Source organism: Spermophilus citellus, assembly GCF_964194105.1.
Source record: "Spermophilus citellus genome assembly, chromosome: 6".
Lineage (NCBI taxonomy): Eukaryota > Metazoa > Chordata > Mammalia > Rodentia > Sciuridae > Spermophilus > Spermophilus citellus.
The window spans coordinates 162,547,863-162,573,113 of NC_138187.1; the positions used below are offsets into that span (position 1 = coordinate 162,547,863).

Here is a 25,251-nt window from a genome sequence, read left to right on the forward strand (position 1 = left end):
GTGACATTTTTTTGCCAAACGCCAGCAAACATGGACCTCACTGTCCTGTGGGTGCTCCTGCCGCTGGTCACCGTGGCCTGGGGCCAGTATGGTGACTGGTACCCGTACCAGCAGTACCAGCAGTACCAGGACTACAGCGATGATGGGTGGGTGAACCTGAACCGGCAGGGCTTCAGCTTCCAGTGTCCCCACGGGCAGGTCGTGGTGGCCGTGAGGAGCATCTTCAGCAAGAAGGAGGGCTCTGACCGGCAGTGGAACTATGCCTGCATGCCCACACCGCAGCGCCTGGGGGAGCCCACGGAGTGCTGGTGGGAGGAGATCAACAGGGCCGGCATGGAATGGTAAGGGCTGCGGGTGGGGCCAGCAGATTCTGCTCACGCCCCCGGGGCCCTGGACTCTCCGGGGATGGGATGCCCACCGCCTGGCACATCCTGCACCACGCCTTCCCCACACCTTCCCCTGGCGTGCTTCAGGTAGGGCAGGGCTGCCCCGTGGCAGACAGGACACGGATCCCAGGTGGCCACCGGCAGGTGGGCCCCCTGAGGTTTTGTTCCTTCCAGGGATAGAACCTACTCATGATTGGGTCCAGGGGCTGGTGGGGTCTGCAGAATGGACACGACAGGAACTGAAGTTGCTTAAGAAACGTTATGCTGACTTCACCATTTTGTAAATTTTTAAACTATTTTACAAAAGCATTAGTCCACAGAAGTTGGGTGAAAAGAAACAATTGGACCCTCCACACAGAGAGTTTGAGAAATACTGATTTAGAGAAGTGACTGGGGAGAGGAGAGAGGAACTGGGGCAAAGGCAAGGGAATGAGTGGTTCTCCCGCCCTGCCTCCATGTTCTCTCAGTTGTGGGGACCCAGAACCTTCTTTCTGCCTAAACCTAGAGTGGGTTCTGTTGCGGGAACATAGTTACGGGAGGCCTCAAGACAGAGGCCCTGTCCTCCCCTGAGGGTATGGGACGGGCTCCAGCTTGCACTTCCCCTCATGGGAGCCAGTGGGGGTGACTGTCCCAGCCAGGTCCAGCTCCAGGGGCACTCGGTCAGAAGCCCATTCCAGCACCAGGTTTTCACAACACCTGGCTGGAGCCTGGGCTTTGGGGTCTGGGGCAGAGGGCAGAGGGCAGAGGCCGACCTGGGGAGACAGGCCTGGGGAGCAGGAAGTCCACTGGCCAGCTGCCAGGGTGTGTCTGTGAGGCGAGCCAGACGGCTCTATGGGGGCTGCAGTGGCACTGTGTGGAGTGGGGGTGGGGAGGCTCCATCATAAAACAGGGGTCACACGACCACAGTCCAAGAGGAAGAGACACCGGTGGGTGGAGGAGCCAGGCGAGAGGGGCCTCTGACAAAAACAGCTGCTGTTTATTGAGTGCTGACCCTAAGCAGGCACCAGGCTGAGCCTCTGTATGGATTATCTCATTTAATGCTCCAAACAAATCCATGAATCGTTCCATAGACAAACTGTGGTCTTAGAACTGGTGCTTCTCCTCAGCTGGGAAGCTGAGATTTGGATCCAGAAAGTCTTAGCTCCCAAGATGATGTGCTTAGCTGCAGTGACAGGCTCTGAGAGGCACTCCTGCCACCCAGCGAGGGCCCTGGCCCTGAAGCTCACCCTCTGTCTGCAGAGCCTGGGCCACAGGACCGGCGCCAGGCTAGCCCTTCATCCTGGGTGAGGCGGATCTCTAGCTCAGGGCCAGCCTGAAGGGCCAGCCTGGTTACTGCAGCTGAGCAGGGGCCCCGCTGGCCTGGGGAAGGGTGGGGAGGGACAGCTGTGGGCAGGGAGTTGGGCCCAGAGGCTGCCTGCACAGCCCTAGTGGCCATCCTCGTCCATCCCTCTGCCTCTGGCAGGCAGATTTAGCGATCCCAAACCCCTTCAGACAGATGGCTGGCTCCAAGATCAGGCCTGCTTGCGGACAGGACAGAGTCCAGCACTCCCCGCAGCCAGGCTCGCTGCCGGCACGCAGCACGGAAATGACCTAGTTACACTGTCCCTCCAGGCCTCCGGTTCAGGCCCCTCATGTGGTTAGGGCCTCGTTCTGACAGCCTTTGTAGGGCAGCCGAACAGGAGCACTCAGCCGAGCTCCTCAAGCGCAGCAGGACAGCCCTGCACTGAGTCGGGAGGACTGGGCGTGGATCCTGGTGCTACTGACCATGTGCAACGTGACCTTGGCCCAGGGCTCCGCTCTCCAGTCTCCCAGCTCATTGGAAACGGGCACTCAGCCGGGCAAGCTCTGCGGCCCAGGGAGGCACGGCGCAGCCTGGAAGTGCCCTGCTTTTCTTGCTGTCTACGGATCCTTTTGTCCTCCCTGGCAGAGAGGGAAGCCAACGATGTCTAGTCTTCAACGTGCCAACTCACGGCTGGTTTGTCAGGAACCCCCAAGCAAAGAGGAAGGAGGTGACGTCACAGGTTTGGTTTGGCCCCTGGGAGTCTAGAGACAAGCTGACCGCTGTCTCCCCTCCTCCTCTCCGCACTCTGGTGTGCAGGGCCCAGTGACCCTTCCTTTCTCCCTCCCACCTGCTCTTGACCTTCTCCCCCTCTGCTAATCACAGGCTGCACATGCAGAACAGCCTCTTTTCCATGGGACTTGGCCGCCCCAGACTGGTGCCAATTAACCCCCAGGTATTTTTTCAGATGATCATGACTTTGAGCTCAGAATCCAGTCTCAGTGAAATATTTGAAAGGAAAGAAATTGCTCACAGGCTGGGGAGCAATCACATCTGCCCATAGGCTGCCAGCTCTTGTCCTTTCTGGGGGAAGCATCTATGGTGGTGTGCAACTTGGCCACCTTACATAAGCAAACCGGTGTATGTTTTATTTTAAGAGGGGGAGAGTTGTGACAACAGTATTCAGGACCTGCCAGAGAACCTTGCTAATAATGGGGTACCATCTCTAAAGGACACTGCCATCAGAGCCCCGTGCCAGTAAAGCCACGGTTCCTCCTGTTTCTCTGCTGAAACCCCTGTCTTGGGATGTCGGATTCCCAAGCCCAGACGCCCACCTCCACCACAATGATGGCCAGGAGGTGTGTGTTTGCCCTGAGGGCAGGCCTGAGCTACTCCAGGGGATGTTCGCTGACTTGGGTTGGCATGGTCCTGTGTAAAGCAAGACAAAGCTGGAATGTTCTAGGGAGTCTGGGATGCTGTGTGGTGGAAGGAACTCTGGGCTGGGATCAGGGAGCCTGGACTCACGGCTCCTGTTGTGTCATCTCTCAGCTCAGCGGCCTCAGAGAACTGACAGAACATGGAGTTAGGGCAGGGAGAACCATTGCATTCTACTTGCCTTTGCCTCCACTCCTCTATCTTCTGCTCCTTACCCTGGCACAGGAAGAGAGATAAGGAGAGGATACCCTCCTCACATGTCGGTAGAGGGCGTTACCGGGATGTTACAGGAAAAGGTACAGAGGGTACAGGAAAAGGTACTGAGCGCTCTAAAACCAGTCTGCATCTAGACCCATGCCTGGCTCATGACTTCCTACCAATGGCAGCTCAGAAAGATCTAGTGAATGAGGCATTTGATGAGGCCTCTTTCGGGCAAGGCAGATCTCACAGAACTGAATTTGGAGGAAGAGTGTCCTGTGTACGGGCACCGTTTATACTAGAGCTGAATTTATGAATTCGCCCACGACAGTTCAGACCATGAGAAGAGAAGAAGGGAAACTGCCCTTCAGGGCTGTGCCCGCTTCCAGGCGAATCGGAAGCTGGACTTGTCAGGCGGGAACCTGGTTTCCATAGGTGACTGTAGTGAAGCCCAAGGCTCTGCACCGCCCCGGCCAGCCTCCCCCTTCCTGGTTCTGAGTCAGTGCAGGGCCCTGCCTTCCCTAGGTCAGCACTGCCCACCCTCTAAGCTTCCTCTACTGCAGTAGCCGTATGGCCGAGGGGGTGCTGGTGTCCTTGGCCCCGTAAGCACGTGGTGAGCGATATGTCTCCTCAGGGCTGGGGGCGCTCCCAATTCCAACCCCGGCCCCCATTCCCTGCAAGGTTCCCGTGAAGGAGGTCACTTTGCTCTGTCTTTGATTCCCAGCCTTCCCGTGTCTACAACAAGAGCTTGGCTTTACTGTTCACACCTCATTTTGGTTTTCCACATGTGCCAAGATGCAGAATGGTCTTTGAAGACCTCCTGAGGATCTCAGAGACACACCAGGGGGATTGCCAACGCATGTTCCTGCTGCAGAATGTGTCCCTGATTCAGTTTGCATTCTCCCATGGTCTTAATGTCTCCATAATTTAAAAAGTAGACCACTAAACTCTTTATTTCAAAAGCTTTAAAGACCAAATGTCACACGGCATCTGGTTTGAATCCTGGAACAGGAAAAGGGCATTAGTAGAAAAACTGGTGAAATCCCAGTGAAGTCTGAAGATTGGGCTGGTTACTTCCTTATGAGGCACAAACACCCCCAGGTTCTGAAAGGTAGCCCCCAGGGCAGCGAGGATGGAGGGCAGACATCAATCTCGTGTGTGTCTTTAAAGCTCTTCGGTAAGTGTAAAGCTTCTTCAAAATGAAAGGCTAACAGGCACATAAAACCGAAGGCTGGTGGAGTACACCTGGAATTTAAAAGGCAAACTGACCATAGCCAAAACCAGGAATCCCAGGACGGGAAGGCCCTGGGAGCAGTCACACCACAGATTAGGAGGTGAAGCCCCAAGGAAGTACAGTTGAGAAGGCAGTGAAACGGGACATTACTGCAAGCTCTGTGGTCCTGACCCAGATCCATGTGGGGACGTGTGGCTTATGATCTAGTCCTTGTTCATACGCTTTCCTCCATCCAGTGCTGATGGTCATTAACTTTGCAGACTGAAGGGATCTGAGGGTCCCTCGCACAGGGTCTGTGCTCTGGACTAGGTCCTGTCCAGCCTTGTGGAAAGCAGGCGTACCCGCTGTGTCTGTCTGAACACGGCAGACCAGGGCTCATTGCTCAGGAACGGCAAGGCAGCCAGCCGGACGTCCAGTGTCAGGAGCAGGGGAGAGGTGCTGACAAGGCCGTGGTGTGGGCTGAGCCAAAGAAGTCATCGAATCCACGCAGTGAGGACTTCTGAGGGCAAGAAGGCCGTGGGGGAGAGCGGGCTGGCAGATCTAGGACTCCTGCTGAGCTCCTTCCCTCCCCTCTCAGTCCTGGGGGCCCATTGTCTGGGAGCAAAGTGCTCTTAGCTCCTGTAAGGAAGGCACAGTCCACTTCCTCCTTCAGAGATTTGCCTGTCCCTGGGCTCCTGCCTGCTACGATCCTCCAGTCAGTAAGAGACTCGCAGAGTCGGGAGGTGTGCTTGTGCTTCTGAACGTCTAAGGACTTTGGAGTCAGACAGAAAATTCCCCAAACATAGCCCCAGCTCGTCCTTGACCCAGCCAGGCCAACCCTCAAACCCTCAGTTTCTGCATCTATGGGCCCCACGGTGGTTGTGGGAATTAAATGAGGTAATGTGTGTATTTTACTGGCTGTGTGTCCTTAAGAAAATTACCTAGCCTCTCTAAACCTGCATTTACATTGTTGTGACCAACAATGACCACTCTGTGGAAATCAGGGCTCATGGGGATAAACATCACATTGTCCACAACTTACAAAGTTGGAGCAGAAATCCAGATTGTCTGATACCTACCATTTTGCTTTTAAAGCACCTAATTCAATTATAATCTCTAAACATTAAGTGCACGTTATCAGTAGCTTGTTACAACTTAATACTCACTGAAGTAGCATTGGACCTTGCCTGAAAGGCCTGGAATTGCTTCCAGAACAGTGAACGCCTCTCACAAGATGCTCTGGATCTTCTTAGGGCCTTTGTGGTAGTCTCCGCAACTTGTGTTTTTCCAAAATGGGCCAGGGCCTCTGTTTTAGGGAGGTGTTTACCCTCTATCTTGTGCCAGGTCTTTCCATCCAGAGAAGCTGCTTCCTGTCTTGATGCCTGGTCCCGACTGCTGACCTGAACCTGGACGTGGACAGCAGGACTCTCGCCTAGTTGCAGGCAGGAGGGGGGCAGACTGGGCCCAGCGGGGCTTTGCTCACGCCGTACCTTTGGAAGGAGGATGGGTCATATAGGTGGTGACACTGTCACGCCACAGGCTGTTCAGTGACAGGACATGTTGTATGAGGTATATATTGACCTGTCACAAGGAAGACAAAGCAGTGTGAGCTGGAGTGTCAAGGAAGGAGGACCTCTTGGAGTCAGGGAGGTGGGGATCTACTTTCTGAGGCTGGTCTCATGGTCCCCTGGAAGCATCCAACCCTGACAGCTCTGATCGTAGGCCCCAAAGAAAGTGGTGTCAGGAAATTAGTGTGTGGCTCCTCTTTCTATTAAAGCATAAATATTTATGAGCATAGTAATAATGACTAGGTCTTCTCCTGCCTTTTAATAGCATTGCAGATGGCTCACAACAGCGTCTCTTCCCCTTCACATGATCCTGTCACTTCGCAGAGATGGGTACATGTGTCAGCAGAAGGGTGAGATGGATCGTGGAGTCATTGGGTTTGGTGTAAGAGAAAAATCCAGAACTCTAAAAGCTCCTTTGACCGGGCAACCTGCCTCCCAGCTGGGTTTGCCCCTGCCCTGCCCTCCCTGCCCGGTGGTCCCCACCCGTGCTCCACTCTCCATCTGCTTCTTATCTCCCATGTCCACCACCACGAGGTCTGCTCATCAGTACCAGACCTCCAGCAAGGTTCCCAGACCACGTGCAACACATCCACAGAGCAGGTTCTATGGAACATTTGTGGAAAGACTTAATGAACCTTCCACAGTTCTGTGGACCAGGTTTTGAGGGCCTGACAGCAACTTAAAGAATTATTCTGGGGAGGACAGAATTACCAAAAGTTAAAGCTTTAAAAGGATGAAGCCCTCCTGATACAACTGAGAGCCCCATCCAGCATCAGGAAATGGGAAGATATTTGAGGGCGTTAGGAGGCCATGCCACACGGCCCCCACATCGCAGGGAGCCAGACGCTGGTCTGGATCACAGTCAGAACTGACCTGGCTCATCTCTGCAGTGGGCTCGGGGATAGGACAGCACACCTTGACTGCACCTCTATATTTGGGAGCTGGGAAGAAAACACCCAGCACAACCAGCTGTCTGTTGTGTAAGACTGTGAGAGCTCTTGGCCACAGCGGTGCTGTGTCCCTTTACCCCCTTCTACACCCAAGCCAACCCCACTGCAGCTGCCAAGAGGTCACACTTTCTGTAAGTCTAACCTGGGCCCAGCAGGGAAGGAGGGACTGGAGCTCAATGCAGCAGTTCACACACAACCCACAGGCTCACCCACCTCCCAGATCTGGCTTCCGCTGTCCTTCCTGCCCAGTGGCCCTGGACTTGATGCAGAATCCAGAAAAAATGAGAAAGCCTGGCCAGAGTGACCGGGAATAGGGCAATACGGACTTAATTTTCATGCTCCCCCAGACCTCACGGGCATGAGCTCTGGCCGAGGATAAATCCTAACTTGGATCCTGGACCTTCAGTCACACCTTGGCATTATGTCATGGAATCCTCTCAGTGGCTTAGGTGGGGCTCCACAGAACATGTTGAGGTCAGAGCTGGGCCCAGCACTCTGTCTGCTGACCTCCAAGGGGCTCCTTCTCTGTGTCCTGCTGATTCTGTTTTGCTATTGCAGAGTCAGAAGAAATTTTCTGTCTGAAATTTGCTTTCAGAGTGATGGCCTGAGATTAGCCATTTTCAGAAAGGTCATTTTCTGAGAACAATCTCAAAATGTTCTTGTCAGAGGAGGAGTAATTGCCCTGTGATTTTCCTCTAGAAAGTCTCTAGTATCAGGTGGAGCAGGGCTAATATTGCTGCAGTTTGTGACACTGAAATTGACTCTCAGGCTTCCGGGGGACGGTGAGAGAGCAGGGGGGAGAGTGAAGCAGGAGGAGCCTCTCTTGATGAGTCCAACTCACCTGTCCTGCAGACCACTCGGGAGAGACAAGTGAGTGAATCAGAGCCTCGGCACCCCCTTGCACCACTGTTTCCTTTGGAATTGAGTTGGGGTAACGGTAGCAATGTAGGCCCTCCAGCTCCCCCCGCCCAGTCAGGCTCCCCCATTTCCTTTCTGTAGGCCTGGCCCCTGTGCCTACAATCCCACAGCTGAGGTCAGTGTGCAGGTCTGAAGAAGCTTAGCAAATAGTGACGGACAGAGAGAGCCGCGCAGGAGAGGGGCTTGTGGAGCAGAGCACCCCGGCGCCCCACCCTCCGCAGGCCGCTGAGGGAGAAGGCGGCCACAGCCAGGCAGATGGCTCACCAGCTCCATGGAAACCCCTGGAGGGAGTTTCAGGGCCTTTCACAGACTTGAGTGATGGGCTCTTACAAGTCACTTCTGCCTCTGATATGGGAAACGGCCGGTCAGTCACAGTTCATCCATTCTTCCATTAACATTGCAGGGCCAGGGTCAGGGCCTATGAGGAATGCAAAATCAAGATTAAATGACTATTTCCCACAGGACTGCACTTCCTCTGGAGGTGATAAGACATAATAAAGCATCTGTGCTACAGTGTGGGTGGCCAGACTCCCACAGCAGCGAGCTCTGCCTCAGGGAGGCAGCCGCTAGGGTGTATGGGAGTCCACCTGTCACTCGAGGGGAGTGGCTTCACCAAGTGCACCCCCAGCGACTGCAGATGAGATGAAATACAATGACAGCCCGGACCTGGGTGCGGTGGTGCACACCTAATACCAGTGACTCAGGAGCTGAGCCAGGAGGATTGCAAGTTCAAAACCAGCCTCAGCGACTTAGCAAGATCCTAAGCAACTTAGCAAGACACTGTCTCTAACTAAAAAATAAAAAAGGGCTGGGCTCCAGATCAGTGGTTAAGCACCCTGGGTTCAGTCCCTGGAACCAAACAATAATATTAATAATGACAGCCAGGACAGATTTATTAAGCATCGAACACCACTCTCCTAGGAACCTTCTGTGCACTGTCTTATGTGATCTGCACAGTGAACTGGTAAGTATGTGCAACTATTATGTCCACTTTACACTGAGGCCATTGGGAAGGAAGCCAGGGTGCCAGGTGTCAGGGCTAACAGTGGCAGCAGGGCCCCTGCTCTGAGCCTCTCTGCTACACCACTCTGCACGCCGTGGAAATGCATCACTCCAAGACCCCGTCCTGGAAGGAATGATTCTCACTACCAGCTCCTGAGCAGGCTCACTCTACCGAAAGGCAGCCTAACTGGTGCCAGGAGCAGGTTGGCAGTTCACCCCGTGCTCCTAGGCCTGGCGCCTGTGGGGTCCAGTCGGTCTTCTCTGGGCAGTGTTACCTGAGGTGGTGTGTGAGAAGGTGACACAGCACGCTTCCCCCTCGGGGCCAACGGGCTACCAGGCTGGCTGCCGGCCAGCGGGGAATTCGTGGAGCTGGGCTTGCCCTCAGTACTCTGCTCAGCTTATCTCCCTGCGTCTATTTCTACTTAAGGGAACTGACTGCCCTGGGAACCCTGTCTGCTGAGGGTGGCTGAGTGCCCAGGACAATGGGAGCCGTGGCACCGTGGCTCCAGGGAGGTCACAGCCCAGCCCAGTCCTGAGGGCTCTGTCAGAGGAAAGCCACAGCCCAGCGCTGGAGAGAGGCAGAACCCAGCACCAGGTGCTGCTCCTTCTCTCCCCAGAGACACAGGAGCTTGGCTCTGACTCTTAGGCTCCTGCTGAGGTTGCCTCCCCCTCACGTTGCTAGGAATTGGGCAGCAGAGAGCATGCTGGGAGATGGGCCCCAGAGCTACCCACGGTGCTCCCCCCTAGTAGCCCAAATATGCATGTGTGTGGTTGAGTACCCCGATACCGAACGAATGGAGAGGGAAGACACCGTCCAACCAGGGATAAGCAACCTGATTAATGTCTAGATTCGCCAGATCCATGAGTTCATTTCCAGCAATGAAAAAGAACAAAATAAACTCCAGTTGCCAACGGTGTTGGTCTGCGTGCCTCTCCACGGCCAGCCCGGGCACTTACTGTCACCGTGCTTCTGACACTTTCTGGGGACTTTTCTTTTCTGGACAAACAGGCTGTATCCCAGCAGCCATCAGGCTGAGTAACCAACTACCTGCTGTGCCCACTCTTGAAAGGGGACATCCATGGCCAGGATGAGTAGAAAACGCCAAGACACGGAGGTGGCTAAAGACCTATTTTGTAAGGGTTTGTTCTGGGGTTGAATGTGTCCTTCAAAGTTCACGTATGGGACACTTTATCCCCAGATTCATGTAGATGGTATTTGGAGGTGGGTCCACTGAGAGGCAGTCATGGGGGAGGGGCCCTATGATGGCACTGGGGTGTTCTAAGAAGGTGAATAGAGGCCCAAGCTGGCCTACTTGCTCTGCCTGGCCTGAGATGCCCTCCACCATGTTAAGATGCAGCAAGAAGACCCTCACCAGAGCCCAGGACCAGGCGGCTGGATTTCCCAGCCACCAGAACTACAGAAACCTCTCCTCTTTATAAACCACTGAGCCAGGTATTTGGATGGCAATAGAACACAGACCAGGGCAGTCCGTGAAGGTCGTGTTTGTGTAAGGTGAGAACCCTCTGAGCAGCACCCTCATCATCCCAGCAGAAAGGGGCAAAACTTAGGGTGCTGTGGGATTTGGGGGATGGGAGAAGGTGGTGCTGGAGATGCGACAGAGGAAGAAATGCCTGCACTGCTCCAAGCCCACCCTTGGTGAGGAAGGTGCCGTCAGATACAAGGGACAGTTCCAGGAGCAGCACAGCACAGCACAGCTGAGCACCAGTGAAGCTGCTTCCTGGACCGTGGACGGGGCAGAGCTGCCACGTGTGAGGAGCAGGGCTTGGTGCTAGGACAGGAAGGACCCTGGAGGGAGCTGAGTTCCATTGGCCTGCTGCTCCTCTGTGGGGACTGCTCCACCTCTCTGGCCTCTCTGCAGCACTGGGGCAGCTGGGGACCCTGTGGCACTAGGGCTTGGAAAAGGCTCCTGGACAACCCTGAGAACCTGGGGTGGTAGCCCTGGACAGACCGCTGCACACTTCTGGGCTGGGATGCTGTTAGCAGAGAATAGTCCATGGACTTGAGTTCCTCAATTCTCTGGATTTATATGTGTCTCCTCCTCCTCCTCCTCCTTCTTCTTTATTTGTTCTAATTAGTTAGGACAACAGGATGCATTTCAATTCATTGTACACAAATGGAGCACAACTTTTCATTTCTCTGGTTGTACGTGATGTAGAGTCACATCGTATGTTCAGTCACACATGTACCTAGGGTAATGAAGTCCATCTCATTCCACCATCTTTCCTGCCCCCATACCTCCTCTCCTCCCCTCTGCCCAAAGTTCCCCCATTCTTCCCATGTCCTGTCCCACATTATGGATCAGCATCTGCATATCAGAGAGAACATTCAGCCCAATACTTATTATAGCTTGTATTCTTGATAATTGCCATTCTGACAGGGGTGAGATGAAATCTTACAGTAGTTTTGATTTGCATTTCTCTAATTACTAGAGGAGTTGAACATTTTTTCATATATTTGTGGACTGATTGTGTATCTGCTTCTGAGAAATGTCTGTTCGGTTCCTTAGCCCAATTATTGATTGGGTTATTTATTTTTTTGGTGTTAAGTTTTTTGAGCTCTTTGTGTATCTTGGAAATAGTGCACTATCTCATATGCGTGTAGTAAAGATGTTCTCCCACCTCCTAAGTTCAGTAAAATGATTAATATTATCTTTTACTTTAAATGGCCTGAAAAATATACAATGTTGCATTTGTAAAATTCATAACCACCCGTTTATGTATTCCTTCACCTAACTACATATCCATAAGAGGTGTCTCAGGAGCAGTGTCCCCTAACTTCCTCCAGTTGAAAGACTCTGAGTCACTTGAATACTAATGGTGAGCATTCGTCATTTCTACATAACTTCTATTTTTTGTATAAAAAGGGAATATATTGTTAGCATCAGGCCAGGGAAGGAGCAGGCTGTGTCAGGGGGATCTTGGGAAGGTCTGTTTGTGGGTCAGCGTCTTAGGTTCTGGGTCTGCTCTCTCTTCCTCAGGTACCAGACGTGCTCCAACAACGGGCTGGTGGCGGGCTTCCAGAGCCGCTACTTCGAGTCGGTGCTGGACCGAGAGTGGCAGTTTTACTGCTGCCGTTACAGCAAGAGGTGCCCGTACTCCTGCTGGTGAGTCCCTCCTGACCCTGGGGCTGCAGGGAAGCCTGGTGAGGATGGGGGATCACATTAGAATTGCTGCACTGCAGGGAGCCCACAGCTGCCCAAGGCGCCCTTCCTTCTCTGACCAGAAGGGAGACAACATGGAGCAAGGCCGGGCCTGACCCCAAATGGCCCAGCCACTTCCCAGGGGTGCTGAGCCTTGAGCTGAGGCCTGCCGACCGTGGGCCTGAGCTTCTTCCCTCCTCCATGCCAGCTCCCTGTCACATCCAAGGCTACAAGACCCACTCAGGGGCCTGGATCCCCGCGTCCCCCTGGGAGAAACCAGCCCTGTCGTGGGTTACTTCTAGGATATAGTTACAGACAGAAAAGGAGCTGCTGCTCTTTTCTGGGTCAATTTGAAATCACAGCTTGTGAGGTTTTGTTCTTCTCCTCTCCTCGGCTCATGCCCAGTGTCCACCGACCTAAGCTTCCAGTGGACTGGGAGAATGTGTTTGTTATTCACCCAGATAACTCAGTCCCACGTCCTTACAAGCCTGGTGTTTCTGCCTTGTGTTACCGCTGTTGACGGGTGACGAGTCCTTGCTTCCCCGATGTTGAAGAATAACACCAAAGAAACACACCAAGGCAAGATCAGAGTAGAGATTAGAAGTTTATTAAAGGACAGCAGAAAAGACTTCTCCCGGAGGAAGAAGGGGACCCAAGAGGTGGAATCCGTGGAAGTGTGGTTGTCTCTCCATTTTATAGTTTCTTTCAGTGATGGAATGTAGGTGGGAAGGCCCGAGGGGTGGGACACAGGTGGGCCAAAGAAGTAATCTGGTCAGGAAGGACTTCTGAGTCAGCACCTTCAAGTTTGCTGGGGGCTGTTCATTAACACTTCTTTGGGATGGGCTTTGGCCTTGGGCTTTTTCCTGGACTTCATTAACATTCCATGAGTTGTCCTGTGTTTTCCCTGAGTCATTCCCAGCATGGCCTCCATTTTAGATTTCACTCGATATTAGACCCGATTTACCTAACTACACTGACTACCTAACTTTAAATCTGGCTTCACTTGGACAAAGGGACGCAAAATGTCACCACACTTGAAGGCTGGTTCAGGCTAGTGATTCATCTCTGCAGTCTGATGCCTGGCAGGACCGCCTGGCGGGTTCTGTGTGCCTCTGCCATCAGACAGTGTTACTCCACAGAGGCCCAAGAGGCTTTCGGTGTCCCTAGGGAGAGAGACAGCATGAAGCACTGACAGGGAACCCAGAGTCCCTTCAGTTGAGGTCTGTGGCTGCCTGAAGGAGCAGCACCCTCCCCAGCCCCCCAGCTCCCCAACCTCCTTCCACAAAGCCTCCTGCACCTGCTCCTGGTGAGTCCCAAATCGAAGGTCCCAGCCAGGGAGTAGGTGGAAGGAGTCTCTGTGTGTCCTCCTGCAAGCTCTCCTCCCTCTCCCTCCTCCCCTCCCCACAGCACAGCCTCTTACTCTCTGAACAGCCCCAGTGCTTTGGGGGACAGTGTCTTTGGGGGACAGAGGGGTGGTGCACTTAAGCAGGTTTTACAGAAGTTTGTCGGGTCTGGAGTCCCGCCCTCCCTCCAGACCATCCATGGATGATGGCTGGGAACCAGGTGTTTGAGGGCTTCCGATGCCTCAGTTCCAGAGGTGCACTGTCTTCAAAGAGAGGATGAAGGTTCCAGAGAGGAGAGGAGAGGGGGTGAGAGACTGCCAGCCTGCTGGGGCCTGAGGAGTGGCCTTCTGCTGTGTTCCTGCCCCATCTGCTTGTCTCAGGATGGAACCAGCCTCCCTCTGGCCTTCAAAGCCTTCAGATGTAAATAAGCTACCTGGGCGGCAAGCACAGCTGGTCCTTGACAGTTTCCTGGGCAAGGCTCCTGAGGAGTGACAGGGGACAGGGTCAGGTGCCTCTGACCCGTCCTGGGTGCGCCTCTTCTCAGGATCTGCTGTGTTCCGTGAGCCTGTGCGCCTGGTTGTTCTGCCCAGGCGTCCACATGCCTCTGATTAATCAGGGTAGTGCATGGGCGGTCATGTTTCTGAGCAAGATGGATTTGTCGGGTTGCGTCCTGTCGCTGGGCCTGGTGTTGTGGGCTTGTGCTGACAGGTGTGGGGTCATCCCGCCTCAGCACTGAGACTCCACGCGGAGCGGCTTACGGTGGACTTCCTCAGAAGGGCAGGGCAAGCGGACCCCGAGGGGCGTCCCCTGGGTGTACCTGCACTTGGAGGGCTCCTCTTCTCTTTGGTGTTAGAGCTGAGAGCTGCCCTGGCCACAGGAAATGGTGCCCGTTCAAGGAAACCTCGAAGAAGTGGCAGAACGGGCGTCTACTGAGCACCAGGGCAGGCTGTGAGACTCACTGCCCACGCGTGTCTAGACATTTCAGGGGCAGACTTACACTGCCCGGGTCATGGCGTTCTAGAGTGTCTTTCTAAATTGGATGAGACCTCTAGGGCACATTTCTTCAGCATCTCAGCATATGGCCTGGCACAAAGTCGACCCTTAATAAATCTGTGAAATGAGTAACTGCCGGTTGCTCGGCCTAGGGACGGGCGCTGGGGAGAACTGGCGGCTGTGATGGGGCTTCCCAGTCGAGAAAGACGTCTTTTGTGTGCATTGCTTTACTGAATCCTTTTAACAGCCTTTGCCGAGGGAAGTGAGAACTGTGTCCAGCACTTTCCCACAGTGAAATGCTGATGACTCTCTGACTCAAAACCTCCCCTTACATCACCGTAACTGGCTGGTCTCCCTCCAGGGAACTCGGCTCCCACAGTGGGGACCAGCCTCTTCCCCTTGGAAAGCATCGTGCACTGTTTTGAACTAGCAAAGTGTCCAGCATCTCTGTGCTGAGAGCATTTAGGGATTTGGACATACCACCACTCTGGGCTGGAAAAAACAGACCATGAGCCAACTCCCAAATGAGTGCAGCATTTATTTGTTTGGTGGGAACCAAGGTGCTGCTCTGATGTGGGCCTGTGCAGTCTCTGGCTGGGCAGTGCGGCTCGCTCATCCTGGCTAGAGAGCACATTCCTGATGGATGCGGACACACCATGACCCAACGGTCCCCGCCGGGTCGGACGAGCATGTGACCTTGCATGTATTAATTTGTGAGGGAGAATTTAAATTCCTGGTCCAGTGGTCTGCAAACCACAAACACATGTCCCTGGAGGCGCCCCAGCCCTTCAGAGACTGCTGGGCTCACTTCCACTCTCCAAGCAGGCCCAGCTGCTGCTCGTCGCACGCCAGCCTGTCTCCCGGCCGGGCAGGGACCGAGGGTGTCCCCAGAGCCAGAGGCCTGCACTGAGCAATTGTTTCCTTTTCTAAATGGTCTGCGGTCTTAGTGGGTTCTCTGGAAAATATATATCTTGGCAGGAAAATAAGGCATCAACTTGCCTGACCCTTACATCTCCCTTCACCCCAGGGGTTCTGTGCCTCTCGGACGTCACATTCCCCACTCCTAGCTCCCCAATCTCCGTCCCCAAGTCCCAAGCCAGAGTGTGGTTTTCCCCAGGTCCTGGACAGCCCTAGTTAACAACAGAATCGGTGAAGCTGCCCATGGCTTTCTCTCCCCGTCCAGAGCGTCCAGTCCAAGCTCAGGGCCTGTCCTCAGGTCCATACCTCAGTGCAGGACGGGGTGGGTCTGCCAGCCCTCTCCCCATCCTGCTGTGTCAGGGACAGGAAGGAATCACAGGTCCCTCCGTTGTGCTGTCGCCCTGCCCCTGGAGGGTAGCCTCTGATACCAGCTTTCCCAGAGGCCTGGTGGGAGGGCAGTTCTTTGTGGATTCCTCCCCAAGAGCTGGAAGTGTTGGGAATCCCCAGGGTTTGAGGCCCCACTAACAGCCTCACCCTGGGTGGCACAACCCACCAGGCCCTCCTCCTGCCCAACAGCAGCCCCTCTGGGCATAACGGGTCGTCCATTTCCTCAACTGCAGTGGCCGTGTCACTACTGAGCCATGTTCATAATTCAGACCTGTCCTTGCTGCTACACACGGCCAGGGCCTCCCCGCCATGTCCCCCTCCCGGGACTCAAACCTCAGACACAGGAATTTCCGATGCGTCTGGGTCCTCTGGCTGCTGGGAGTGACAGGCCCCGCGGGCAGGTCTGGTCCTTCATTCCGCCTCTTGGGCCTCACCCCTCTACTGGGCTCCGGAGGCGACCATTCAGCTCTCCCCACAGTAGCTCCTCACCAGTCACCCGCGAACGTGAGTGGATATACAGTGAGTAGAATTTGTAGATTTGGGTTGAGCTCCCGACGGGGAGGAGGAGGGCAGCTTTTGCTGTGGAAGGGAGCCTGCGCTCGTGTGTCGGTCGCGGAACCTCACACACAGAAGCTGACCCTATTACACAGAGCGGGAGCTGAGGGCAGAGGCTGCGACCTTCTTCAGAGGGCTGAGCAGGGCCATCTTTTTGCACAGCACCGAGCCGTCTCTCACCTGGTGAGGGAAGAAGAGACCTCCAGGAGCAGCAGCAGAGCCAGGAGGTGGTCACTCTAGTGGAGGGGGCCGTTGGGGGGACATCATGTGGCTGATGAAGTCAACTGAGTCACCACAAAGGTGCTTGCCGACCAGGCCTGGGCTGGGAGAGAGCACCAGAAACTCTGTTCCAAGAGAGCAATGTGAAGAATGTTCAGGAATGTTCCTCTTCCAATGTAAGCCGGAGATATCCCTGGGACTGTGTTCCCTGGGTCCTGACACTCACCAAACTGATGAAACATGAACCCCCAGATGCCACCAGAAGTCGGCCAGGGACGTTGGACACTTGCTCTCCCATCCCAGCTCCAGGGTGCAGGCAGAGGTCTTGGTCCCTCAGTCCCACTGGCCAAGCCCAGCCCTCTGGGGGTAACCAGGGTACTTATTCCTTCATGGGCACCTTTCTTTATACATGCATAACTGCAATGGGTTTTATTTTTCCTATGTTTGCAAAAATAATTTAAATGGTTCTGTTGCAACACCTGTTGGTGACATCAAGGCATCACCGAGGCAGACAAGGCGGCCTCATCGGACAGGTTCTCATTCCTGGCTGCTTTGCTGGAAAATCTCTGTAGAGAGGGTGGATCATGAGCAGGCTGGGGTTACCAAGAAAGCTCTCAGTGATTTGCTGTCGGGATGGGGCACCTTCTTGCTGGCGGAGTGTGGAGCATCAAGCCTACAGGTGTGGGGTTCCCCTGACCTCTCCTACACAGGCTCCGAGAAGGAGTGCGTGGGGCCATGTGCCGATGACCTTGAGCTCACCGTGTGGCCATCAGCAGGAAGCACGACACGGTGACACTATTTTAATCAAATGCTGAATATGTGGGCCTGGCCTGCCAGAGGACATCAGAACAGGATATTTAAAATCAGGCACTAGTCAGGTCACAAATTCAGCAAAGCCACCGTCCCGACCTCCTCCTTCCACCATGCCAAGCTGAAGGCTTCTTTGAAATGTGGGTCAAGGCTCAGTATGAAGTGGCTGTGCCAACATTTCCCTGAAGTGACCTGGAAATTCACAAGAAAGCTGGACCACCCCTGTCCTGAGGAAGGCCAACACCACATCCCACAGGCCCCTGACCATGGGGCCTCCTCAGAGCGCCTTCCCGACTAGTCCCTACACCCTGTCTCTGTCAGTGTCTAGCTCTGAAAGTTCAAATTCTTTCTTCTCTCAGAGGAGCTATTGATTACAGGGCCTTTCATTTATTAGGAGAGAGAGAGAGAGGGAGGAGAGGGAACGAGGTCATTAACAACTAAATGGAGACATCCATCTGGTTCAAAAATACAGCCTCCTGGGCCACATTGAGACACAGGTTCTTGGACTGGGAGATAGCTCAGTTGGTAGAGTGCTTACCTTGTATGCACAAGGCCCTGGGTTCTAATCCCAGCACTCACAAAGAAATAAACAAGTTCTTGCTATGAGTGTTGTTTGGGAGGGTCTCTTCCTACAATGATGGAGTCACGTCTCCCTCCATGTTCTTGGTTTCAGAAAGTAGGGGTGATTTCTGTCAATACCCAACTTCTTTTACTATCTCCCTTCCTCAGGGTTTTGGAAGCGATTCTAAACTTGACCTCATGGTTTTATGATACAAAACAAAGCAATAGCCAAACATCAAACAAAACCAAAGCCAACTGGGACCAGTGAGGATGTGTTGCACCTTCTCCAGAACATTCTAGAAACCCCCTGGGCAACAGCATCCCTGTCTACAGGAGGCTTCTCAGATGCACTATCCAGTTGGGCAGGCAGCCTCGGGTCTGTCTGTGATCAGACATGAAGTCATAGAGTCCTCGTTAAAGAAAGCATTGCGCCACCTTTCCCCTTTGGGGCTTAAAGCTTCTTGATGTTTATCAAAATATGCAAGTTTTTCTTCCCCACTTAATTCCAAATATATTTAACTATACAAGTAATCAGAGGGCAAATTGTAGTGGCCAATAAAAACTTAAGAGATGAAAATCTAGCCTGATTATTTCCAAATAGTTTTGGCCATTGAATTTAGCCTAATTCACTATTGCCAAATATAGAACACTCTCTTGGCAGAAGAGAAAACATGATTGGTTATTGACCTTTTTACCTCATGTGCAAACAGTTTTGTTCTGGAAAGCATTTTATGTTCCCTGAAATAAAAGGATTTCCCTCATAAAAAACTCGTTGGCAATATTCATAATCCCCTCTTTTTGGGGAGGGGGGTAAACATTAGCTCAGCCCTATTAGAATCTTCAAGGATCACAAAGCAGTGGGATTCAAACGAGGCCCTATTAGGTCCACGGAGGGGACAGTTAATTGACATTTTCATTAGAAATAGGAAGTCCATGGGGTCTGGGGTTGTGGCTCAGTGGCAGAGCGCTTGCCTAGCATGTGGGAGGCACTGAGTTTGATTCTCAGCACTGCATAGAAAGAAAGAAAGAAAGAAAGAAAGAAAGAAAGAAAGAAAGAAAGAAAGAAAGAAAGAAAGAAAGGAAGGTTGGTTTTAAAAAACAAATATTTAACAGAGAGAGAGAGAGAGAGAGAGAAGTCCTGCTTTCAGGTCTCTGTAGAGGCCTCAATGGGCCCCTGAACTAACAGCCTGGTTTTCCTTCATCTGCACATCAAGCAGACACACGCAGCCTGCTCTGGCCTGGGCTTGGCGTCTGATAGAGCATAATCATGTCTAGAGAAAGATAAATGATAGAAGGAGGGGAGATGAGCAATGTGGATGGAATGACCATGAGCCAGGGGTGGCCTTGGTTTCTGCTCCTGTCCGGAACTCCTGGGCTGAACACTGTCCTGCTGCACCCAAACCAGGATCCTCCAAGGACCCCTGCAGCTGAAAACTCAGGCTTCTCAAGATTTCATGACCATCCTTATCATCTTAAGAGGAAGATCATCGGTCTATGGTGGGGAAGATCTTTCCACCATCGATATGCAATGACCTGGTCAACCTAAACCAAATGGAATTACTGGTGCTCAGTAACTAGCTGTTTCCTGGGCAGCCCTGGGGATATGGATACACTTCAAGAACCCACTTCACACTGAAAAGACTCCCTTGGTCTGAAGACCCCAGGATCAAAGCCCTTATTAGAACCCAGGGGCTCCAGATTTACTCTAGGATGAACCATAAGAAGCCTACTCAAGAGAAACCTAGAATTGACCCTACCTTGGGGAAGAAAGAAAGAAAAAGAGGAAGAAGAGGAAGAAACAAATATCTTTAATGATTCCACATCTGGTATTTACCATAGGTGGCTTCCATTCTTTTATAAGAACAGGAAACAGATTAAATGACTCTCCCAAGGACATTTATTTATTTTGCAAATATTTACTATGTACCAGGAACTGTTTTAGTTGCCAGAGAAACGTACACAACAAAAACTTCACATTTGTGGAGCTTACATTTTAGTTGAATAATTTTGAACACGTTTTCAATTGTGACCCATGATAAGAAATATGTATTAAACTATCACACAATAGGTACATTGCATCAATACACATATACATACAAAAAAATTACATCTACATACTGACTGATCTTTATTGCATGCAATGCATTCTTTGATATCTTCTGTTCTTTTTATTTCTTCCTTTTTAAAAGTGGTCATAGCCAAATCAATTTTATGATCTAATAATGAGTCATGATCCACATTTTGTAAGCATCATTCCAGGTGACTTGACTAGAATGTGACTATTTGATGCTGCTTCCAAGCCTGGGAAGTCTGTGCCTCTTCTTGTACAGCCAGGAACTGGAGGGTGGGGATGGGAGAAGGCTGCTGTCCCTGGGGCCTGGAGGGGCTTGGAGGGGGCTGTAGCCCAAGATGTCCCCCTCGCCTCTCTCCATTCTGTTTTCTGCTTGCTCCCTGCCATCATGGCCAGCTTGATCTTTTCCCTCTGCCCTCTTTGTGCTCCCACAGGCTGACGACAGAATACCCAGGCCACTATGGGGAGGAAATAGACATGATCTCCTACAACTACGATTACTACATGCGAGGAGCAACTACCACTTTCTCTGCCGTGGAAAGGTGAGATGGGGACCCCTTCCCCGGGGTCGGGGGCAGCAGAGGTAGGAACCGGTTCTAGTTGAGATCAGGCCTGCAGGAACAGCTGGCTGGGTCAAGAGCTAGCCCAGGAGTTGGCTGGACAGCAGGAGGCAAGGAGAGGTGAGCTGGTGTGAGGAGCTCTGTTCACAGGGCGGCTCCCCTGGGAGACGAGGGTGGATCCCACCTGTTCCCAGAGGAGTCCTAAACCTGGTGTCCCTTGATGTCCCCAGCTCTTCCCCACATTGATTTCAGAGAGCACTTCTCTCACCAAACATCAAAAGAAGAAGGCAAAAATTGTTGGCAGAGTGTCCACTGTCACTCTGGACCCTGTCCCATCCTGACGCGACATGACCCCCACTTTGGGAAGGAAGAGAGGAGAGGAGGGGCATGGGAGGGAAGGAATACAATGGCCTACTGTCTGGGTCGGTGGGTAGCTGTAACATAAAACCTTAGGCTGGGTAATTTATAAAAAAACCGAAAGTTATTGCTCACCTTCTGGAGACTAAGAAGCCTAAGATCAAGGTGCCAGCAGATTCCACGTCTGGGAAGGACTGTTCTATGCTGTAAAGGACACTTCCTGTGTCCTCACAGGCAGACTGGACAAGGCAGCTCCTTTTCAGCCTCTGTATTAGGGCACTAATCCCAGGGGTGAGGGCCGAGCCCCTAAGACTTAGTCACCTCCCAAGAGACTCCACCTCTTAATGCTAGTACACCAGGTTTCAGGTTCCAGACTATGAATCTGGGGTGAGGCACTAACAGTCGGACCCCAGGGCACCCACTAAACATAATTACAATGAAAAAGGAATACCTCAATTCTTGACAATGCTAGAATATTTTTTATATGAAAGAGGAAACTTTAAAGAAGAAAGAAAAAAAATGAGCTTTTAAAATCCCCTCTCTCATGGTCAGCTCCCAACCCTACCTAGAATACATCAAGACAAGGAAATAAGGAAATAAAAATCAAGATTCCTGCAGATATGTCCTTCCCCTGGAGTTTGGCCCAGTTCCACTACGATATAGAGAGGTACAGGGTAATTCAGGGGTCAAAGATTGGCTTGCCTACTTTTAATAAGGTGGTGGTCACTCTGTACAGAAATGAATTCCTAGAAAATGACCAGTGCATATTTTGCAAAACTTACATTAGCTCATTAGATAACTATGCTGAATTTGAGTGTGACTTATCTTTTGTGTATATTTATGTTTTCAAATGAGATTACACCTCCTTTTACTGAAGATAACTTATTTAAGACGGCATAGAGTTTTTTTTTTTTTTTAAGAAAGACATTAAGTAGCTCTGGAAAAGCCCAGTAGATATTGGAGGCTCCATGAAGAACAAAACACCCACAGGAGAGACCCACAGTTATCATAACTTAACTCACTTAGTTACCTATTTTCTAAAAAGAGCAACTTAGAGAATATTACTTAGAATGAAACCCGTTTCATCAATGAGAAGAAACAGCTGAATGATGTGACGTACAACAAAAATATTTAAACAAAAGGAAGGCCAAGAACTCAGTGAACGAGGGAAACTGTGCCATTGGGCAGGGAGGTGTTCCCCACAGTGCAATAGGCAACTGCCGCATAGTAGGGTGTCCAGTGCTCCTAACAGTGTCTCCAGGTCAAAAAGAAATCGATTCTGCATTTCCTGGTTAAGAAGGCAGAAAAGAAAGCAGTACAGAGAGAAGCGCATCCAAAATGATTGCAAAATAAATATATTTTGGCAGTTCAAATGTGCAATTCCTGATGGTTTGGAAATGTTCGGACTTATGGATAACCTAGAATCATAGAAAACTGTGGAATGCATCATTGCATTGTTTAAAAATGAATTACCCCCCCCAAAAAAATGAGTATACCCATGCAATTTTGCTGCTGTCACTAATATCAGCAGCTTAAGGATCTCTAAGTTGGGTTTCTTGGCCCTTGCGAAGATGCTGAGGCCCAGGTTGGAGGGTACAGCCCGAGAGACTTCCTGGGCACCTGCCCGCCTTCATATGCAAATCATGGTGGTTCCCTCTTAATAAAGAACTCGGGGACTGGCACGACCACTGTGGACATCTGGAGGCAGACAGACAGAGGTGTGTCCTGTGGTTCTGCATGTGAAGCCTACACATTAGATGCCACTGGTGTCCCATCCCCAGTTGTGACAAGCAAAACTGTTTGCAGACATTGCCAAATATTCACTAGAGAGCAAATGCACCCCTCGATGAAAACCCTGTCCTGGAAGGAACCCAGAGATTGAGCCTGGGGGGAGAGCTTGCTCCTCTGAGGACCAAGTATCTCTCTTGGCATCGATTAGGCAATTAGTTAACTAAAAATTAGTTAATTTTTCTTAAAAATCAGTAGAAATGCTGGGCCGTAAAGTCTGATTTACCTCTGTTTCTTGGTACATAGGTACACAAGACTGGCCGCCAATCTGCTAAATATCTAAAACAAGCCATGTCCTCTGTGGACATTTGTAGAAACACACACCAATGAATAGCTGATAGATCATCCAGAGCCTCAGAGGCTTGCACTGGGCATCTCCTCCCTACTGCCCTACGCAGGTACCTGGAGCAGCAGGCAGCGCTGGGAAGCCTGCGTGGGCCGCTCCAGGGGGCGTATCGATCCCCAGAACCGGTGATTATCCCACCTCCCATTCAGAAGCCAACTCTGAGTCAAAGGATCCCAGGGTGCTTTGGGAGGTTTTGAATGATGGAATAAAGGGAAACTTTTTGCCCTTTATCAGGACTGGGCAAAGGGTATGACAGCTTCGTCCTCTAGTGGGATCAGGGGCACCTTGCTGGGGGGCAGCGTGGTGTGAGGTCCAGCAGACTTGGAGTCTGACTCCATCACCTATTGCTCGTGTCCCCTAAAAGCCATCACTTAGCCCTCCCAGCCTGCCTCTGCCCCTCAACCCAAATCACGTGAGACACTGAGAGCGCAGGCTGGGTGCCTGGAGGCCTTCCAGTCCAGTCACCAGTGACACTGTTAAATGGTGCTGGGTCAGCAGAGCGTCGGGCAGGGTGGCGCCCAAGAGAGTGTTATTAAATGGCTGAATGAAGACATGGCCCTGTTCTTAGCAAGGAACCTTCCCTGACAGGTACCACACCATGGTTTTCAAAGTTGAGCAATTCTGTGTCCCCTGGGGCCCCTCCCCACTTGGACTCAAGGGCCACTCCATTTCCTGTGTTCCAGAAGGCAGGCCTTTCCTTTTCACCTGGGGAGGGGGGTCCTACGTGGTCCCCTCCCTTCATTTCTCTGCTTAGTGCTTTCTTAAGAGACACACAAGAGATGCAGGGTGGACTGGCACAGTGAGCGCTCAGTCAAGAGGGGTTCCATGAGAACACAGTGGCCTCAGAGAAAGAAGTTTCGTCACCGTGGGAGGCAGAGGGTGTCAAACAAGTGCTTCCACCATGTCGCTAGCCTCTGGTCCTTGAGGTGCTCAGGGGACGCTGTGGGGAGCTGGCCACCAGGGAGGAACAGGAGCCTCTGTGTGGCTGGAACCTCACTGTCCCCTTGCAAGGGGCAGCCAGGCCTCCCGCAGATGTGTCGGTTCTCTGGACAAGTCCTCCAAGGACACGGTGAGCTTTGGTGTCCCTGCACTCCCAGATCCATCCTGTTCCCCAGCGGGTTCTTCCCCTGGTGGGTGGCTCTTCTCCCTGACGTTCCTTTCCCACTGTCCCCACAGGGATCGCCAGTGGAAGTTCATCATGTGCCGCATGACAGACTACGACTGCGAATTTGCAAACGCTTAGATCCGCCTCTGCCAGACCTGGGCGAAAGGAAGGGGCCTGGAGTCCCAAGTGTCCTGCGTGTGACTTCAGCTGGAACTCCCCCCCTCCCCCCTAGCTGTTTCTGCCGCTCTTTCTTCTCCCTGATGCGGGAACAGCCGTGCCAGCCGCCTGGGCCCTTCTCATGGCACCACATTTATCAGGACATCCACAATTAAGCCGCGTTTCTCGCTTTCAACATATTCCGTAGCAACTGTCTCCCATGACTGGCGACACTCCCTGCAGGGCACGTGCCCACTGGGCTCCCAGGCGCCTCCTGGGGCCTGGCTCACCTTGCTGCTGCTTTACTGTAAAATGAGCTTTGAGTTCAGCACAGTGACCTGGGAGGGAGGGAAGGAGAGGGCAGGCGGGCAGAGCTTGGGGAGGAGTGTACACAGGGGCTCTCAGCTAAGTCCTTTGGAATGACACCCAGGGTCCTCACAAAGCAGGCCTCTGCCTTGAAGTGACATGTTTCCACCCCCCTCCACAGGCTCTCTGTGCTCCAGGGGACCTGCAGGTGAAAGGCGGGGTGGAGGGGGTGAGGGCAGAGTTGAACCTCCTCAACTCAAAGGCAAAGGTCCATCTACCACAATGAGGATGTGTGCAGGGGCCACGGAGCCATAGAATCATGTCAAGAGAAAGGTCAGAGAGTGGGACTCAGACTGGGAGCTTGGCGAGATGAGCGTGGCCGGGTCGCTCTGGGGAATGGGAAGTAGGGTGGTGTTACTGGCAGCCAGAGGCAAGCCCAGGACTCCCAGGGGGGCCGGCACATGCCTGCAGCCCTGGGGCAGCTGGCCAAGCCTCCTGCACTGGGTGGGCCTGGGTGTCTGGGTGGGAAAGGTGGCCTTGAGGATTCCTGCCTAGGTTAGCACGGGGTGTCCTCTGCTGAGGTGAGACTCTCTCTTCCTCCTATATATGTCTGTCCCTGGCCCTTTGTACTCTCTTCCTCATAAAAGGAATAAAATTTTTAACATTA

General features: G+C 52.4%; 1 protein-coding gene across 1 annotated transcript; it reads left to right on the forward strand.

Annotated features, from left to right (window-relative positions):
- On the forward strand, positions 1-25,251 carry DPT (dermatopontin). Its single transcript, XM_081300565.1, has 4 exons — positions 1-341; positions 11,948-12,073; positions 20,401-20,508; positions 24,194-25,251. Exons 1-4 carry the CDS (start codon positions 31-33, stop codon positions 24,258-24,260), a joined length of 612 nt encoding a protein of 203 aa, XP_081156691.1. The 5' UTR covers positions 1-30; the 3' UTR covers positions 24,261-25,251.

Bases quoted from the DNA above. Each gene is read 5' to 3' on its own strand.
- DPT (XM_081300565.1), top strand. From the start codon at position 31: ATGGACCTCACTGTCCTGTGGGTGCTCCTGCCGCTGGTCACCGTGGCC. The intron at 342-11,947 runs GTAAGGGCTGCG...TCTCTTCCTCAG, and splicing joins AACAGGGCCGGCATGGAATG to GTACCAGACGTGCTCCAACA. The intron at 20,509-24,193 runs GTGAGATGGGGA...CTGTCCCCACAG, and splicing joins ACTTTCTCTGCCGTGGAAAG to GGATCGCCAGTGGAAGTTCA.